The 19691-nt window shown below is 41.6% G+C and overlaps 1 protein-coding gene and 1 pseudogene across 2 annotated transcripts in view; both read left to right on the forward strand.

Annotated features, from left to right (window-relative positions):
* The window catches only part of LOC103271660 (interferon-induced, double-stranded RNA-activated protein kinase-like), a 33819-nt gene extending 15060 nt beyond the window's left edge, over positions 1–18759 (forward strand). The window contains exons 6-11 of the mRNA XM_021718096.1: positions 1479–1595; positions 3391–3571; positions 13662–13790; positions 16301–16402; positions 17740–17793; positions 17872–18759. Of these exons, the coding sequence (XP_021573771.1) occupies positions 1479–1595; positions 3391–3571; positions 13662–13790; positions 16301–16402; positions 17740–17793; positions 17872–18000 (712 nt within the window). The 3' untranslated portion in view covers positions 18001–18759. The remainder of the gene's footprint in view (positions 1–1478; positions 1596–3390; positions 3572–13661; positions 13791–16300; positions 16403–17739; positions 17794–17871) is intronic.
* On the forward strand, positions 4630–8682 carry LOC103271658 (annotated as a pseudogene). The gene is made up of 2 exons (XR_002482598.1): positions 4630–4635; positions 7497–8682. The product of XR_002482598.1 is annotated as a 4-trimethylaminobutyraldehyde dehydrogenase pseudogene (transcript).
* Positions 18760–19691: the final 932 nt, after the last annotated feature.

Raw genomic sequence — 19691 nt, forward strand, 5'->3', positions numbered from 1 at the left:
GGGCAGGCAAGACCTCATCTCTACAATAAAATAAAAAAATTAGCCGGGCATGGTAGCGCGTGCTGTAATTCCAGCTTCTTGGAAGACTGAGGCAGAGGGATTGCCAGAGCCCAGCAGGTCGAGGCTGCAGTGGCCGGGAGCGGCCACTGCATTCCAGTCTGGGTGACAGAGTGAGATTCCAACTCAAAAAAAAAAAACCAAAAACTTTATGTATGATGTTCATACAGATTGTGTTACAATGAGGAAAACTGTAAAGATAGCATGTTTTGTGGAAAAATAGGATAAAAAATATATACTAAATTATAAATGGGTAAAAATGTATATGAAGAAAGACTTCAAGAAATAATCCAGGCTGGGCACAGCGGCTCACACTTGTAATTCCAGCACTTTAGGGGGCAGAGACAGGAGGATTGCTTGAGCCCAGGAGTTTGAGAGCAGTCTGGACAACATAGCGAGACCTCATCTCTACAACAAAAAATAAAAACAATTAGCCAGGTGGTGCACACCTGTAGTCCCAGCTACTTAGGAGGTTGAGGTGGGAGGATCGCCTGAGCACAGAAAATCAAGGCTGCAGTGAGCCATGATCATTCCACTGCATTCCAGCCTAGGCAACAGAATGAGAACCCCCCCAACTAAAAAAAACCTAAAATATCCAAAATAATAACTGATTGTTTTAGGGTTGTCAATGTATCAGTAATTTTTTTCTTTATTTTTGCAAATTGTATATCATATAGTTTAGAACTTTTTAAATTAAACAAATAAAATTGTAAAATGTTTGCTTCTTCTCTATTCTGAAATCTCAAATTTATTTACTGCCTTTAGCATGGAATTGTCTTAGATCTGACAACACACTCCTATAAGGCTCCCACTGTGTCAGTTTCTGGGCATAAATAATTCTCTTTGTGCATTTTTGCCTTATATTTAAAACCTTGGGGTCAATTCATCCTGCTGCCTGGGTTCTGCGGCCCTGCTGCCTGCATGGAGTTTGCTTGTGAAGTCCTAAGATGTTAACTCAAGTCTAAATAAAACAGAGTGTATGAGCATTAAAGATTACATCAGTGGCATTTCAAAGACTACTACAAATGATTTTTATTTGGGTTTTTATTTATTTATTTTTGAGTACTCATTTAGATATTTCTAGGGAATGCAATTTAGTTCCATTGGGTTTTCATATACCTGCTTATACTACATCTCACAAATGATTTCTAAATTGACGTTTGGAATTTTTCAAGTCACTGCTTATTCTTAATTGTGGGGAGTGACAGCAGCTGTGTGTTCTCTGCATGGTCACTTTAGTGTGTGTGTGTGTGTGTGTGTGTGTGTGTGTGTGTGTCCTGGCTTTTATTCTAAAACTCAGGGTGGAAACCACAGCAGTGTCATCAGGCATTCAGAGCACCGTCTACTGTCACAGGAGGTGTTCTGTGACTGTTGTCAGGGATGTGGACTGACACTCTATGTTCCCTGTTCTTTCTAATTAGGAGGGTGAAGCGTGAGGTGAGCACACTGGCAGAACTCAATCATGTGAATATTGTTCGCTACTTTGCTTGTTGGGAAGGAATTGATTACGATCCTGAGGACAGCATATACGGAGCAAGGCAAGTAAAAAGGAATTCTCATAGCCATAAGAGGATGAAAGGAAACTATCCTTTACTATGTGTGAGGCATGGGATATAGCCCTTAATCATCACATAAATCATTACAACTTCCTCTGAGGGAGGATTGTAGACATGTGCCACCACACCTGGCTGATTTTTAAATTTTTTGTACAGATGAGGTCTCACTGTGTTGCCCAGGCTGGCTTCATACTCCTAGGCTCAAGCGATCATCTCACCTCAGCCTCCCAAAGTGCTGGGATTACAGGTGTGAGCCATTTTGCCTGGCCTAAAAACCTTTTTTATATCCTCAGTTGTTTTCAGAATCTCAGGTTCAGCGTCAAGTCTTGCTGGTGTGCAGTTGCAGTGCAGGCTGTGAATGCGGTGTCGTGAGGAAGGTTGTATCTGATGCTGCCTCCAGGGACTCCCTTCTCAGCTGCCGTCTCTTTTCTGTCCCTCTCTTAGTCCCTGGTTGGTGTGGTATAGTCAAGGGGTCTCTTTGGAATTCAACTGTATCACTCACGGGTGTGTATGTGGGAGGCTAGGCGACCATGAAGATAATCCCAAATCCCAATTCCATGAGCTGTGATGGGACAGCCCCTTCCTTGCATCACTCGTGTTCTATATCAGTTAAGCCACTGTTGGAGGACTGGGGATTCTGAAGAGCTGGCCTCTGTCCTCGAAAGTCACCATGCTTTCTTGGGGGCAGTCTTCTCACTAAAAGCTGGAGGCCAATGGAGCCTGATTCCTCACTGTTTCCTGCCACCAGCCCACCTCCAAATCATGTCATTGAGAACTTCATCATCAGTTTCAGGAATTACTGACCATTAGCATATAGGACTTCAGTTTCCAGCAGATTTTGGTTACCGCTTTCTGTTTTATAGCCAAGATATATACAAAGAATATAAATTAATATCAAGGCCAACTTAGTTCATAAAAAATAGGAAACATGGGCCAGGTACGGTGGCTCAAACTGTAATCCCAGCACTTTGGGAGGCTGAGGCAAGAGGATTGCTTTACCTCAGGGGTTTGACCAGCCTGGGCAACTTGGTGAGACCTAGTCTCTACAAAAAAATTAGCTGGGCATGGTAGCGTGTGCCTGTATTTCCAGCTACTTGGAAGACTGAGGTGGAAGGATTACCTGAGCCCAGTAGGTAGAGGCTGCCATGAGCATGCCACTGCACTCCAGCCTGGGGGACAGGGTGAGACTCCAACTCATAAACAAAAACCAATAAAACAAAAATATGAAACATGGCTGGCCGTGGTACCTCACACCTGTAATCTCAGCACTTTGGGAGACCAAGGCGAGAGGATTGCTTGAACCCTGGAGTTTGGGACTAGCTTGCATAACAAAGTAAGTCTTCATCTCTACAAAAAAAAATATATATATATATATTAGCTGGGCATGGTGCCACATGCCTGTAATTCCATCTACTTGAGAAGCTGAGGTGGAAGGATCACCTGAGCCCAGGAGGTCAAGGATGTGGTGAGCCCTTGATTGTGCCACTATACTGCAGGCTGGGCGACAGAGTGAGACTGACTCAAAAAAAAAAAAAAAAAATGGGTCTGCTCATACTTTATAAATTAGCTAAACAAATTAAAGCTCTGGACATCTGGGAACTTATGATTTAAATTAATGGTGGTTCATTAAGTTTTGATTCAAATTTATTACATTTAGATTTCTGCTTTGAGACATAATTTGAAAGTTCTTAAGAAGATAAGGTATAATTTTTTAAAAGAAATGTGTTTTTCCTCAATGTATTTGTTACTTTTAACATACTGGAAATTGTATATCCAGATTACAGGTTAGGTGCCTTTTCATCCAAATGCAATTCTGTGATAGTGGGTCATTGGATCAATGGATCTGTAACAGAAGAGGCAAGACACCAGACAAAGCTTTGGGTCTGGAATTCTTTGAACAAATAACAAGAGGAGTGGAGTATATTCATTCAAACAACTTAATTCATAGAGATCTTAAGGTAAGTGGAAACTGTCCTTTGTTAGTTGATAAGTTTAACTTAGCAATTCTAAAATCTGCCTTCCCTAGTTTTAGAATTGTGATTGATTGATAGTTATGAGGAAATGGTAATCTCTGATCCTCTGAGGTTAGGCTGGGTCTAGAACTTGCCCCAGTTCTATCTCAGAGAAGCACTCAGAAGATCTCCAGGGCTAGTGACCTTCCAGTGACAAGGAAATATTTGTAGGTTCTTTTTTTTTTTTTGAATTGGAGTGTCACTCTGTCGCCCAGACTGGATTGCAGTGGCCACTCCCAGCCACCGCAGACTCCACCTGCTGGGCTCCAGCGATCCTTCCGCCTCAGCCTTCCGAGTAGCTGGAATTACAGGCGCGTGCTATCACGCCCGGCTAATTTTTGATTTATTATAGAGATGAGGTCTCGCCAAGTTGCCCAGGTGGGTCTCGAACCCTCAGGCTTAAGCAATCCACTCACCTCAGCCTCCCAAGCCGCGGGATTACAGGCTGAGCCACTGAGCCTGGCTTGTAGGTTCTTAAGAACCTTCCAGTGAGCCCTACAGGAGTCTCATTCACTTCTGGTCTGTTTGACTGATAGTCATACCCCAGTTACAACCACTGATAATTTTCCTGTACTGAACGTTTCTGTGTCGTCAGTGATTATGGCTGGTACAGTCAACTGGCTACTCTGTTTCTGCCTCTGCTGCTTCTCAGGCTTACTTGAGAGGCAGAAGGGACTCTGTTTGTTGACTGGTTTAGGGAACATAGTTCCCTACTCTCAGTCATTACTCTAGAAGGCAGTCACAGCAACTGGGTCCAGAGTCTAGTGTTTCTCTGTCTTTCTTTTTCTTTCTTTCTTTTTTTAGTGAGATGTGGTTTAGGGCTTAGCTCTGTTGCCCCGGCTGGTCTTGAACTCCTGGGCCTCAAGCAATCCTCCTGCCTTAGCCTCTCAAAGTGCTGGGATTGCAGGTATGAGCCACTGCTCCTGGCCTCAGGGTCTAGTATTTTCTTGGTTAGACATTTCTGCCCCTTGATTGGAAAACTGTAGTCATTCAAAACTTGGACCATGGAGGTAATTTTGCAGAAAGTGATCTTTACCCAACACAGCCCCTCTTATTAAATTCTCCAAGTGTTTACCGCTGTCAGAATCTTAAGAATGAGCCCTTAGGTGCTGGTGAGGGACATAGAGATTTCTGGAGTGAGGGCTTTCTATCAAAGCAGCTTCTCTCTAGAAGGTCCTGTCTCCTTATAGGCCCAGGCTCTTTGAGCAGCCTCAGCCCAAGCATCTGCCCTTGTTCTTTGCCTCCTAGATAAAGCTCACACCCTTTGTCATGCTCTATAACCCTACATTTTGTCTACTCATGCTGTGACTGATTAGACAAAATATGACATTTTCTTTTTAGTGAACTATAAAAAGCAATTTTATATGAGATAGTCTCATCCAATGTAGATATTTACACAGCATCATAAATGAGAAACCTCCTGTTTCTCAGAGTCAACTGACAGCCTCATGTCGAACTAGTGGTTTCCCTTGCAAACCCAACATGTGTCTTCATTATAACTTGCACATGGCATAGGAACATTTTCTCTCACATCCACGCCACATGGATCACAGATTCCACCTGTATTATGGGCATTAGTTTCCAATCTAACAATTCATTGAGTTCTGATTTAACTATCTGCTCATTTCTCTGCAGGCCATCTCAGGCTTTTTTGTTTTGCTTTGTTTTAGATTTACCTTTACTTTTTACTTAAAAAATACATAATTTACATATTTGTGGGATACACGTGTTTGTTACATTTATAGAATGTGTAATGATTAAGTCAGGGCATTGGGGGTATATATAACCTTGAATATTCATGATTTCTATGTGCTGCAAATATTTCAAGTCCTCTCTTCTAGCTATTTTGAAATATTCAAGACATTGTTGCTAACTATATACACCCTACTCTGTTACTGAACATTAGAACATGTATCTTTTGTCTAATTATATGTTTGTACCCATTAGTCCACTTCTCTTCGTCTTCTCTCCCACCCACACACCCTTCCCAGCCTCTGGTGCCTCTGGTAACTTTTTTTCTATTGTCTAGTTCCATGAGATCAACTCTTTAACTCTCACATATCAGGAGTAACATATAATATTTAACTTTTTTTTTTTGAGTTGGAGTCTCATTCTATCGCCCAGATTAGAGTGTAGTGGCATGCTCCTGGCCACCGCAGCCACGACCCGTTGGGCTCCAGCAATCCTTTTGCCTCAGCCTTCCGAGTAGCTGGAATTACAGTCACGTACTACCACGCCTGGCTAATTTTTTTTTTTTATTTGTTGTAGAGATGAGGTCTCGCCAAGTTGCCCAGGCGGGTCTCGAACCTGCGGGCTCAGGCAATCCACTCATATTGGCCTCCCAAAGTGCTGGGATTACAGGCTGAACTACCGAGCCCGGCCCATATTTAACATTTATCTTTTTGTCTTTGCCCATTTTAAAATTGAATTGTTTGTCTTGTTATTGAGCTGTAAGAATTCTTTAATATATTCCGGACGTAAGTACTTTATCAGCTATGTGTTTTCCAAATGATTTATCCTACTCTGTGGCTTATCTTTTCATTTTCTTTAGGGTTCTTTTTTTTGGTTTTTTTTGTTGTTTTTTTTTTGAGTTGGAGTCTCACTCTGTCACCCAGACTGGAGTGCTGTGGCTGCTCCCGGCCACCACAGCCTCGACTTGCTGGGCTCCGGCCATCCTTCTGCCTCAGCCTTCCGAGTAGCTGGAATTATAGGCATGTGCTACCATGCCCAGCTTTTTGATTTATTGTAGAGATGAGGTCTTGCCTGCCCAGGCGGGTCTCGAACCCGTGGGCTCAGGCAATTCACTCACCTCAGCCTCCCAAAGGCGCGGGATTACAGGATGAGCCACCGAGCCCGGCTAGGGTTCTTTTTTTAAAAACTTTTTTTTAATTTTAAAGGTATGGGGTACAAGTCAGGATTAGGTATGTAAGTGGTCTCTGTACAAGTAAAGTTTGGGCCTCAAACTGGTCTTCAGTTAACTTGGTAAGTACCCTTAATGATGTTATATCACCCCCGCAAAAGCAGCACTGTCCCACTACTGCCAATCTGTTTCTTGTAGTATTATGATAAATGTTCAGGGTCCACTTATGAGTGAGAACATGTGGTATTCAGTTCTTTGTTTCTGTAATAGGTCACTAAGTATGATAGATTCTAAATCCATCCAAGTTGCTGTGAAGTCAATAATTTTGTTATTTATGGCTTTGTAGAATTCCATTGTGTACATGTATCACATTTTAAAAATCCAGTCCTCTTTTAATGGGCAACACAGTTGGTTCCATATTTTTGCTGTTGTGAACAGTGCTACAATAAACATGTATGAACAGGTATCTTTTTTGTACAATGATTTGTATTCCTTCAGGTATGTTCCCAGTAGGGGGATTGCTGGGTCGTATGGAACGTCAATTTTTAGATCTTTTAGAAATCATCATACTGTTTTCCACAAAGATTGTACTAATTTACTCTCCCATCAACAGTGTAGAAATGTTCCCTCTTCTCCACATCCTCTTCAGCATCTGTTTTTTTTTGTTGTTGTTGTTGTTGTCTCACTTGGTCGTCCAGACTGGAGTGCAGTGGCTGCTCCCGGCCACCGCGGCCTTGCCTGCTGGGCTCCGGCGATCCTTCCGCCTCAGCCTTCCAAGTAGCCGGAATTAAAGGCATGCGCTACCACGCAGGTCTTTTTTGATTTATCGTAGAGATGAGGTCTCGCTGCCCAGGCAGGTCTCGAACCCGCAGACTCAGGCAATCCACTCACCTCAGCCTCCCAAAGGCGCAGGATTACAGGCTGAGCCACCGAGCCCAGCTCTGTTTTTTGAATTATTAATGATGGCCATTCTGACTGGAGTAAGGGGTATTGTGGAGCATCCCTTTGGAGGTGGCAACCACCAGCACATCGGCCTGGCCTGCAGGCGGGTCCTTTGGCTATACCTGGAGAGAACCACTTGGGGTGTGTGTGGGCATTGGAGCGTGGAACTACCCTTTTCAGATTGCCTCTTGGAAGTCAGCTCCAGCATTAGCGTGCGGTAATGCCATGGTCTTTAAACCTTCTCCTTTTATACCTGTTTCTGCATTGCTACTGGCTGAAATTTACACAAAGGCCGGGGTACCTCCTGGGCTTTTCAATGTGGTACAAGGAGGGGCTGCCACAGGCCAGTTTCTGTGCCAGCATCGTGATGTGGCAAAAGTCTCCTTCACTGGAAGTGTGCCCACTGGCACTAAGATTATGGAGATGTCAGCTAAAGGAATCAAACCTGTCACCTTGGAACTTGGAGGCAAGTCTCCACTCATCATCTTCTCAGACTGTGATATGACCAATGCTGTGAAGGGGACACTAATGGCCAACTTCCTCACACAAGGCGAGGTTTGCTGTAATGGTACAAGAGTATTTGTGCAAAAAGAAGTTCTTGATAAATTTACAGAGGAAGTAGTGAAACAGACACAAAAGATAAAAATTGGAGATCCCCTTCTGGAAGATACAAGGATGGGTCCACTCATCAACCGACCTCACTTGGAGTGAGTCCTTGGGTTTGTTAAACTGGCAAAGGAGCAAGGTGCCAAAGTGTTGTGTGGTGGAGATCTGCATGTACCTGAAGATCCCAAATTAAAGAATGGATACTACATGAGACCTTGTATATTAACTAATTGCAGAGATGACATGACTTGTGTGAAAGAAGAGATCTTTGGGCCGGTTATGTCCATTTTATCATTTGACACTGAAGATGAGGTTCTGGAAAGAGCCAATGATACTACTTTTGGACTAGCAGCCGGCGTCTTCACCAGGGACCTCCAGAGGGCTCACAGAGTGGTGGCCGAGCTGCAGGCTGGAACGTGCTTCATTAACAACTATAATGTCAGCCCAGTGGAGTTGCCCTTTGGTGGATATAAGAAGTCAGGCTTTGGCAGAGAGAACGGCTGTGTGACAATTGAATATTATTCACAGCTGAAGACTGTGTGCGTGGAGATGGGTGATGTGGAGTCTGCTTTTTGAAAACCTGGAGTGAAACCTGTTGACATGGCCAGACTGAGAGCAGTGAGAACCTGCTCTTCTACAGGGGTGGTACAACTGACACCATCTGGTCATTCAGGATCTCTCAATGTCATTCAGTGTCATTCTTCATCATTCAATCAACTTCCTAACTGAAAATGTATATAAGTGCCTTTTACATGCTAATCAAGAAAGTCATGATTTTCCTCAAAGCAAATGTCCGTGAAACCTTTAGAGCCGGTGATACACTTCCAGAGAGCAGGGAGAGGGCCCAGGATCATATGTCTCTGCACAGTTCACCCACTGACAGTGTTAACTCCAACTTATTTTGAAGAATTTGCTCCTTTGTAGGTTTCTGGTAGAATCAGTGGAGATGATTTCTGCTCATGGACGTTTTTTGTTTTTTTTTTTTTTTTTGGCGTAAGGACAAACTTTATTGAGCCCCATAGCCCTAGTTCTCTTTCTCCTGCACAGTCTTGGTTCCCCGGAGACGTCCAGTCCGGCAGGCAGCAGGGTATCTCAGTGTGGTTTTGATTTACATTTCTTTGATGATTAGTGAAGCTGAGATTTTTTTTTCATGTATCTGTTGGCTGTTCGTATGTCTTCTTTTGATAATTATCTATTCATGTCTTTTGCCCACTTTTTTATAGGGCTGTATATACTTTTCCTTTTGGCACATTTGAGTTTCTTGTAAATCCTGGATGTTAGGCTTTTGTCACATAAGCAGTTGGCAAATAAACTTTTTCCCATTCTGTGAGTTGGCTCCCTGCTCTCTTAATGGTTTCTTTTGCTTTACAAAAACTTTTCAGTTTCATGAGATCCCACTTGTCTATCTTATCTCTTATGTCATTGACTTTTGGGGTTATGATCAGGAATTGATTGCCTATTATAATATGCATAATGGTGTCTCTTGTATTTTCTATGATTCTATAGTTTGAGGTTTTATGTTTAGGTCTTTGATCCACTTGGAGTTGATTTTTATGTATGATCATGGGTAGGGGTCCTGTTTTCATTCTTCTGCATGTGATCAGCCAGTTTTCCCAGCATCATTTACTGAATAGGTTCTCCTCTCCCTAGTGGTTGTTTTTGGGGGTTTTGTAAAAGATGAATTGCTTGAGAAGTTGAAGTTTGGCTTCCAGAATCTCTATTCTGTTCCATTGGTCTGTGTGCCTGTTCTTGTACCAATACCAAGCTGTTTGGATTATTGTAGCCTTATAATAAAGTTTGAAGTTGGGTACTGTTCTGGCTATTTGTGGTACCTTTTGTTTCCATATGAATTTCTATATTGTCATTTCCAGGTCTGAGAAGAATGATGTTGGTAATCTAATTAGTATTGCGTGGAATCTGTACATTGCCTTGGATAGGATGGACATCTTAACAATATTGATTCTTGCAATCCATGAGCATGGAATATTTTTCCATTTGGTTGTGTCTCCTTGGATTTCTTTGAGCAGTGTTTTGTAGTTTTCATAATATGGGTTTTTCACATCTTTGTTTAGATGCCAAGATATTTCATTTTCTTTGTGGCTATAGCGAATGGGATTGCGCTTTTTATTTGGTTCTCTGCCTGTTTGTTGTTGGAGTATAAAAATGTGACTGTCTTTTGCACATTGATTTTTGTCTTCCCTACCTTGTGGAGGTGAATCCTCTCTGTCTCTCATTCTAATTTACTTTCTAAATAAACTATATTTTCCAATCTAATATTTATATATATATAAAATCACACATCTCTTGGAGGCTTTGTTCTCTTCTTAAGCTTCCTTTTTATGATTTTAACAGATTGGGTTAGTTCTATATTTTGGTCTTCAAGCTCTGAGATTCTTTCTTCTGCTTGTTTAATTCTGCTTTCCATGCTTGTCTGTTTATAATTTATTTAATGGGTGGTGTTCTTTATTGCCAACATCTCTGTTACTAATTTTTTAATGTTTTCCTCTTGCCTTTCTTGATTCTTATTCATCCTCTCTATTCCTTCCTTGATCTCTACATTTGTGGTCTGAGATCAGTTGTTCCAGGCGCTCTTCATTGTTTGAGTTTCAAGGTCTGTATTGTTGAGTGCTATCTTTTTAGAACTCTGGGGGTTACCTGTGTTCTTCTGTTGATTTATCCTAATTTGTGATGGATTTTTCTTTTTTCTTTACTTCCATTGTTCAGTGAGAGAGGGAATAGCTTTCACTTCTGTTTGCTAAACCCTGCATCTGTCCCTAGGTAGTCTCCAGATTTGTTCAGTTTTTAAGCCAGGCTGGGGATGAAAGACTGCTGTCTTTTTGCAGTTTTGAGATTTGAATGAGCTGTAATGGGGAGGGGGGGCTAAGGTTCAGAAGCTACCTGCAGATCGCGGTATTTGCTAAACGGGGTATGGGCCCCACCTGACCCATGTCTCATCACCTCACAATATGTCCATGTGGTGGGAACATATGTATACCCCCTGAAACCAAAATGACATAAGAGAAAGGAAAACAACAGAGAAAGAAGGGAGAAGGAAGGAAGATAAAGCAAAAGAAGAAAGGAGAAAACAGATAAACTAGAACAGAAAAACCATGATGATACACTTACCCTTATATATACCCACATGTGAAAAAAGAGGAAGGAAAAGGAACAAGACAAATCAAAACACATACATACAGATATAGAGAGAGCACGCACACACACACACACACAAAAACAAAATGAAATTTAAAACTCCAAAAATGCTTGTGAACCTTGGGCTTCCTCTGTGGTCATTTCTGGAACTTCAGGTTTATTTTTCTTGCCGGTGTGTCCCAAGCACTGCTGCTCTTGGCTCCCCATGGGAGGGAGTGGACTCCGGCCTCTAGACCCTCCCCCCTGCTGTCTGTGGAGTCAGGGGGTGCTTTCTGTGGTCATTTTACCTACCTGTATTCCATCCTTTCAGCATGCATGCTGATCAGGCCACTAGCCACATGTGCCAGACACCCTGCAGACTGCTGGGGGAAGTGAACTGGATCAGTTCAACACTCACCCTTACTTCTCTGCAGCTAGGTCTCCCACTGTAATTACACCCATTGTTCTGTGAATGGTCCATTGTGGGGAATGGAGGACTGGGTGTCTGCACTGGCCCTGTCTCTCTGGGTATCATGCACTTGGGGTGTCCTCTCTGGGCCAATGATGATCAATCCCAGAGGAGTGTGGAACTCACCCCTCAGTCTCAGGATGTAGGTTGATCAATAATGGGCAGGCAGGAGCACGTCTCTGCCCAGTTTTCAGAGCAGAGGCAATGGCAGTGACACACATCTTCTTATTTGGCAGGACTCAGTTCCTGATTCCCTCCCCACTCTTTCACTATTTTCCAGTCAGTGATCAACCTGTTGCCACAGTTTGGGGTGGCAGACTGAGTGCCAGGTGCCAAGTGGTGGCTGATCTCTGAATTCTCTTCCCAAGGAATGCCCTGAGAATGGTGGTTTCTTCTGCACATGTGGGGTGCTGGATCAGTCTGGGTTCATAGAAGCTCCTTCTTCAGCCTTCCCTGGGCTTAGGGTCTCTTCCCTCTCAATTCCTTTATTAGGCCCCCTCATAAGTATGTTACCTCATAGGGTCTTTGTGTGTGTATAGCTTAAGACTGTATTAAAACTCTGACTTTTTTTTTTTTTTTGAGTTGGAGTCTCACTCTGTCGCCCAGACTGGGGTGCAGTGGTTGCTCTCAGCCACTGCAGCCTTGACCTGCCGGGCTCCGGCGATCCTTCCGCCTCAGCCTCAAGTAGCTGGAACTACAGACACGCGCTACCACGCCCGGCTAATTTTTTGATTTATTGTAGAGATGAGGTCTCGCCAAGTTGCCCCGGTGGGTCTTGAACCCGCAGGCTCAGGCAATCCGCTCACCTCAGCCTCCCAAAGGGCGGGATTACAGGCTGAGCCACCGAGCCCAGTTTAAAACTCTGACTTTTTAAAGAATGGCAAAATATTAATTTTTTCATCATCTACCTTTCTGTTTTAATGGTTTTTAGAATATTGATCAATACCATCTACAAAGCTGTGGAGTAGGCTTGATCACTTTTCATTCTGTTCTTCCTTTAAAAAAAATTTTTTTAAATGTTTTAAATAATTGCATGGAAAAAATATTTCAGAACTAGCTATCAACTTCCAGTTAACTTGGTAGTCTTTCAAGGTGGAGGGATGTGTTTGTTAAGAACTTGTCAGAGGTCTGGATAATTTGACCTAGGTAAGGTCCCTATGAGAAATCCTGCACAAGATGATCTGCAGTATTATTGGGAATGGACCCACTCAGAGAATCTCAAATTTGGAAGAGAACTTGCAGGTGTCTCCTCCAATCCCCTTCAGATCTGGGACTCATATTTGCAGCATTTTTTCAAGTGGACATCCAGCCCTGTCTCAGGATGGGGAACTCTTTAACTCCCATTCTTTGGACCACACTACACTATTGGCGTATTTGGATATATGAAAGCAAATCTTTGGGTCATTTCTACCTCTAGTCCTGGATCCACCACTTGGGACCACGCAAAGTGAATCCACTTCTCACTTGACAGCTCTTCAGATATGTGAAGGAGGCTGTGCTCCAAACTGCCTCTGCTGTTGGCTAAGAAGTCCTACCATCTTTCTGCTGGCATTTTAAAGACTCATGATATTAAATTCCTTCATTTGTGCTACATACATAAAGATAAAAGTCTTATTTTATTTTATTTTATTTTTGAGTTGGAGTCTCACTCTGTCACCCAGACTGGAGTGCAGTGGCCGCTCCTGGCCACCGCAGCCTCGACCTGCTGGGCTCCAGCGATCCTTCCACCTCAGCCTTCCAAGTAGGTGGAACTACAGGCGCGCACTACCACCCCTGGCTAATTTTTGATTTATTGTAGAGATGAGGTCTCACCAAGTTGCCCAGGCGGGTCTCGAACCCGCGGGCTCAGATAATCCACTCACCTCAGCCTCCCAAAGCGTGGGATTACAGGCTGAGCCACCGAGCCCAGCTAAGATAAAAGTCTTATAAGGAAATATAAAAATAGCCTTTGCTAAATATGATTTTGACATGTGATAATGGTATGTCAAGTTAGTATGTATACATTAATTGCTGTTTTTTTTTTATAGCCAAGTAATATATTTTTAGTAGATGAAAAACAAATAAAGATTGGAGACTTTGGACTAGTAACATACCTGGAACATGATGGAATGCGAACACATGGTATGGGAACTTTTCAATACATGAGTCCAGAGCAGGTAAGGTCCCTTTCATTTCAGTCTTTATATATTTTATTACTTTTATTTTTTAAATTATAAAAATAGTAGATGCTTCCTATAAAATTAAAACTGTACAGAAGTATATAAAATAAGAATTGAAAATTCTCCTTAACCTTCTCCCCTCTGGTTTTTCTCATCAGTTTGTTCTTTGTCCTTTTAGATAAGTTTCCATGAGTTATAAAAACATACACACAAATACACACACAGACATTTTTTACACAAATATATATATGCATGCACTTTTACAAGGAACTACTTTGTGATATAACTATATACAGTTGTATATGAGGGGACCCAAACAAAACCTGGAATTATTTTTTGGAGGGCATACCCCTTGTAGTACAGACTTTTCCTGCTAGGTAAGTGTTCTAGGAACCCACTGGTATCCATGTACCTGCTAGCATTGTTGTTGCATTCTGCCTCAGTAAATTTTCTTTTTTGGAGATTCTTTGACACGATGGGTGATTTATGAACACACCTACTCACATCACACTGAGTGTTCAGCATTTTTGACCAAAAACAGCATGACCCCATAGTCTCTCTATTCACCCAATTCGGCCCCAAGCAAATTTTTTGTTTCCTGTATGGAAAAAGTCCTCTGGCCGGGTGCAGTGGCTCAAGCCTGTAATCCCAGCACTTTGGGAGGCTGAGGCGAGAGAATTGCCTGAGCCTGTGGGTTCGAGACTAGCCTGGGCAACATGGTGAGACCTCGTCTCTACAATAAATCAAAAAAAGAAAAAAGTCCTCTAAGGAAACATTTCACCAATGTGGAAGAGATGAAACAACAACAGAAGCACTAAGGCATTAAAATGTTGGCATTCAAAAACTGTTTTGAATAGTGGAAAAAATATCTTGATAGGTGTATGGCATCAAATGGGGAATACTTTCAAGGTGACTGAAGTTTAAACATGTAAGAATAAATACGCATTTTTTAAATAAATAAATTCTGGGGTTTTTTTTGTGGCTCCCCTCTTGTATAACTATTACACAATAGCTATAATATTAATATTATTTTGAGACTTGACTTTTTTTTACTTCACAGTATAGCATACGGCCGGGCAGAGTGGTTCTATAATTTCACACTTTGGGAGACCAAAGTAGGAGGATTGCTTGAGCCCAGGAGTTCAAGTGCAGCCTAGGTAACATAGCGAAACTTTGTCTCTGCAAAAAAATTTTAAAATTAGTAAGGCCTGAGCCTGTAGACCCAGCTACTCAGGAGGCTTAGGTAGAAAGATCACCTGAACCTAGAAAGTGGAAGCTGAAGTGAGCCATGATTATGCCACTACACTCCAGCTTGAGTGACAGAGTGAGACTTTGACTCAAAGAAAAAATTTGTTAAAATTATGTCTTTATGAAGATTGTTGATTTTTTTAAACTTTCTTCAGAATATGTATAGCAATTTGCTATTAAAATATTTCTTGTATCAAATTGGTTATTGGTATAAATAATATATTTCTTTTTAATTGTGGTAAAATGCACATAATGTAAAATATGCCATCTTAACCATTTTTTGGGTCATTTTGGGGGCCGTTTGGCATAAAAGTATAATGTGAGGTTTTTGTGGAAGTGAATGTAGAACACAGTGAGAGTGTTCCCCTAGTGGTTCCCCTTTAACTTCCGTTTTATTAAATATTTCCTGTTTTCTGCATTGTCACTTTCACAACCTTTTAAAAAGACATTCATTCTGTGCTTTTCTTTTTGTTAGGAGTGTTTTGCAATGTAGACAACACATTTTGTTGAGGAATAATTTAGACACCATTAAACACACAGATCTTAAGTGGACATTTTTTCATTTTGGCAAATGCACAGCCCGTGTGACCTACAGGCCTATGAAGTTTTTGAACATCTCTTCACCCAAGAAAATCTCCTCAGGCCCTGTCCAGTCAGTCCTTCCTCCCTACTGCCCAGAGACAACCAGCACTCCAATGTCAGCCTCTTAGCTTAGTACTTCTTGTTTTTGGCCTTCATGTAAATGGAACCGTATAGTGTGTACTCTTGTGTATTTAATTTCTTCATTCAAAGTTATGTCTGCTAGAGAGCCTTTTGTTGTTGCTTGTTATTGCTGGGTAAGTAGTCCATTGCGTGACTATACCACAAGATGTTTGTCTTTTCTTCTGTTGTTGGACAGTTGAATTGTTTCTAGTTATGGAATAGTATGAACAAATATACCATGGACATTTGTATGCGAATCACCTACTGGGTACATTTTAACTGCTTTACCTTCTGCATTTTATTTAATTCCACAGTCAGCCTATGGGGCTGATATTATTTTATTCCATTTTATAGCTGAGATTATTCCCATGTGGATGGTTAATTGCATAGAGGATTCAGCTATTCATTGGTAGACATTTGCATCTGGGCTATCAGACTCCACAGATCTTGCTAATAAATAGACACTGCTGTGTGATAAAAGATGTTTGAGTCAAATAGCCTTATTGGGTTTGGAAGGTAAGGAAAGTAATAAAGGTAAATGTGTTTTGTTTCCTCAGATTTCTTCCCAAGAATATGGAAAGGAAGTGGACATCTATGCTTTGGGACTGATTCTTGCTGAACTTCTTTACATATCTGACACTGATGTGGAAACATTGATGGTAAATAATCTCAAAGATAGAATTAAGCAACAAAAATTATTGGCTGTCACCTTCAAGGTCCTGTTGCAGTTATTGCCCTCATGTCAAGAGGGCTTGAGTGGATTAGTACCTGACTGCCAATGCCATGTGAATTTTCTCTTTCAAGTTTTGGCAACTATTTTGTTAAAGACCAAAAACATAAATCTTCTCTGGAAAATGTGTACACCTCATAAGACTTCTATTTGAGTCAGTCCATCAAATGTTACTGATCCGCTGGTTTGCATTAGACACTGTGCTAAGAGCTATAAGGGTTTCAAAAAATGAACAAGGCCAGGTGTGGTGCTCACCCTTATAATCTCAGCACTTTGGGAGGCCAAGGAGGGAGGATTGCTTGGACCCAGGAGTTTGAGACTGGCCTGGGAAACATAGCAAGACCTTGTCTCTGTGAAAAATCAAAAAAATTAGACGGACTCAGTGGTGTGTGCCTATAACTCCAGCTACTTGGGTGGCTGAGGCAGTAGGATCACCTGAACCCAGGAGGTTGAGGCTGCAGTGAGCCATGATCGTGCCACAGCACTCCAGCCTGGGTGACATAGTGAGACCCTGAGTCAAAACCCCAAAAAACAAAAGAACAAGCTTTGTTCTCAAGGAGCTTACTTTCTAAAAGGGAAGATGATATAGGTCAATGCTGTAAAGGTTTCAGGGGAGGCATAAAATCTGTGAAAGCAACTGGGAGGGATGTCTTTCCCAATGTTGGGATTTAGGTTTTGGGGAAGTTGGGCTCTGAAGGACTGGTTGGCTTCTAAGAGTCCAAAGCAGAGAAGGCGATTCCAGCATGGAGATAGTGATGTGCAGAATAGAACTGAGAACAGCAGGCAGCTTTCCTGGAGTATGTATGTTTCAAGGAAGTGGTGGCTGGGGTGACTGGAAAGACAGTTGGTGCTAACTTGAGGACAGAATATGGGTTCCAGCAAGGAAAAAGGAGTAATGAAGAGGATGGACTTGACCCTTCATGTTGGAAGCAGGTTAATAAGATGGGGGTCGACTGGGGGAAGGGAGTCCTACTTGCTTTCTTGCTAAAGAGACTTTCTGAAATATCTGGAAATATCCTAGATCTGGGTTGTCCTCAGCCTTTGTGTTTTCTGTTTGTTTATCCTCCCAAGTAAATAATTTTCTGGCTGAGCATGGTGGCTCACACCTGTAACCCCAACCCTTTGGGAGGCCGTGGTGGGAGGATCCCTTGAGGCCAGACCAGGAATTTGAGACCAGCCTGGGCAACATAGCAAGACCCTTTATCTACAAATAAATGAAACATTTACAAAATAATTTTCTAATAAGTATGTATGTTTTCTTTTCAGATTTTCAATGATCTAAGGAATGGCAACTTCTCAGATATATTTGATAGCACAGAGGTAAGCACTTGATAATAATCCAAATTGTATTTATTTCAATGTTTTCTTTCTTAGTATTGACTCTCACTACCATTACAGAAAGCTCTTCTACAGAAATTACTCTCAAGGAAACCTGAGGACCGACCTAACACATCTGAGATACTGAGCACCTTGGCTCTGTGGAACAATAGCCCAGAAACATATGAGATGAGCTCATGTCCCTTCTGAAAAAGTATCCTGCTTCTGACACATGCCTTTTCTTTAATTACATAAAATCTTCTATGGAATATCAGAAAGTATTTACATTATCCCTTTAATTTTTTCTACATTTGCAGGAAGGTTTTCATCTTTTTACTTCATGAACATTCCTATATTTGAGTTTTCCCTGGCCCACTTCTTCATTCTAAAGATAATCAGAAGCACTCCAAGTTTCTTCTCTATGCTATTATTGAATCAATCAAGTAGTCAATTATTAAATGTCTACTGTTTCTAGGCCAAAAACAATAAGCTCTTTCTCTGCCTTAAATAGTTTATAAGTCAGTAGAGAAATATGGTAACACACTCTTGATTCCTGAAACACCGCTTCTCAACTGATCCATCAGGACCTTGGCAAATTTCAAATAGGACATAGGTTTTTCTTTCTCTCTCTCTCTTTTTTTTTTTTATGCTTAGTACAGTACATAGGAGTTAATAAAACATATTTCTAGTCATCATAAGAATAATTTCCTCTAACATTTTAAAGATTTTCACAAAACATTGATTTGTACAATCCACACTGTGCATATTTGTAAAATAATTTAGAATCATTTGGACTTTTTGACTGATACAATATTTTCACCATGCAATGGTCTTGTAGATTTCATTCCTACATGATTCTAAGTGCTGAGAATTGTAACAATCCTTTTGTCCTTCCACACATGAACTGTAAGATTATTTTTCCTATCTGCTATTTACTTCATTAAAAACTGGCTTTTTGATGTGTGTAAATGTTCCCTTTCGGCTGACTTTGTTCCAGAAAGATGACATTTCATCTTTAGTGACTTCTGCTAGGTCAATACTAGTGTAATATCTTTCAGTAAACATGTGGTATCTGTTACTGGAAGAAGGAATATAGCTCCTGGTGTGGGACAATGGGTGGATGTTGATGATCAGGTTCTTGTATTCAAGTATGGGAAGAATTCACAGACACACAAAGCAGCACGACAAGAGAGATGCTTTATTAAGCAAAGAGGAGATCTTTCTCAGGAGGGAGAGGGGGCAGAAACAGCTTACAGAAGCTGCTGCTTCTGTGCCTAACTGCTGTTGAGTTATAACTTTGATCAGGAGAATCGGGTGTGTTCTGGGGTGGTCTTTTCCTAGAAATAGTTGGTCTTTTGGGCTGGGTTACTTTTATTCCCCTCATGTCAGGCGAGGGAGCTTTAGGCCTTACAGGGTCATAACAGTACTGTTATGGTGTCAGGAGTGTGATGGGAGTAAGGCTCCCCCAGAGTAATTTTATATTAATAGTATTATAATGGAGGTGAAAGTGTGTCATGATTATTTTGGATCGACCTTGGCTATTGACACGTATGCTCCAGGTGGTCTCTAAGCTAGTTTCGGCCTTGGTGTTTGGCTTTCTTACAAGCATTCTGGACAGCTGGATTATTGTGCTGCAGGTGTATCTGATAAGACTAGCATTTAGGCAGGTGTGAGGTTTTCTATAGTTAGGCTGTCTTGTTCACAGGCATGGTTTTGCAACAGCTGCTGCAGGCTTCAGGGGACTTGGAACTTCCCATAGCCTTAAAGTTTTCCTAGTCCATCCTGCCGACACGACCAGTATTGGGAACTTTTCCCAACAACTTTTTATGTAAATGTAATGGAATTCTGGTGCGCACTGGAAGATGAGGTTGAAGGATGTGTTCGGATGTTATGCCACCACA

The sequence above is a fragment of the Carlito syrichta genome, unplaced genomic scaffold (assembly GCF_000164805.1).
Source record: "Carlito syrichta isolate Samal-C Ts95f unplaced genomic scaffold, Tarsius_syrichta-2.0.1 Scaffold311830, whole genome shotgun sequence".
In the NCBI taxonomy this organism is placed as follows: Eukaryota; Metazoa; Chordata; class Mammalia; order Primates; family Tarsiidae; genus Carlito; species Carlito syrichta.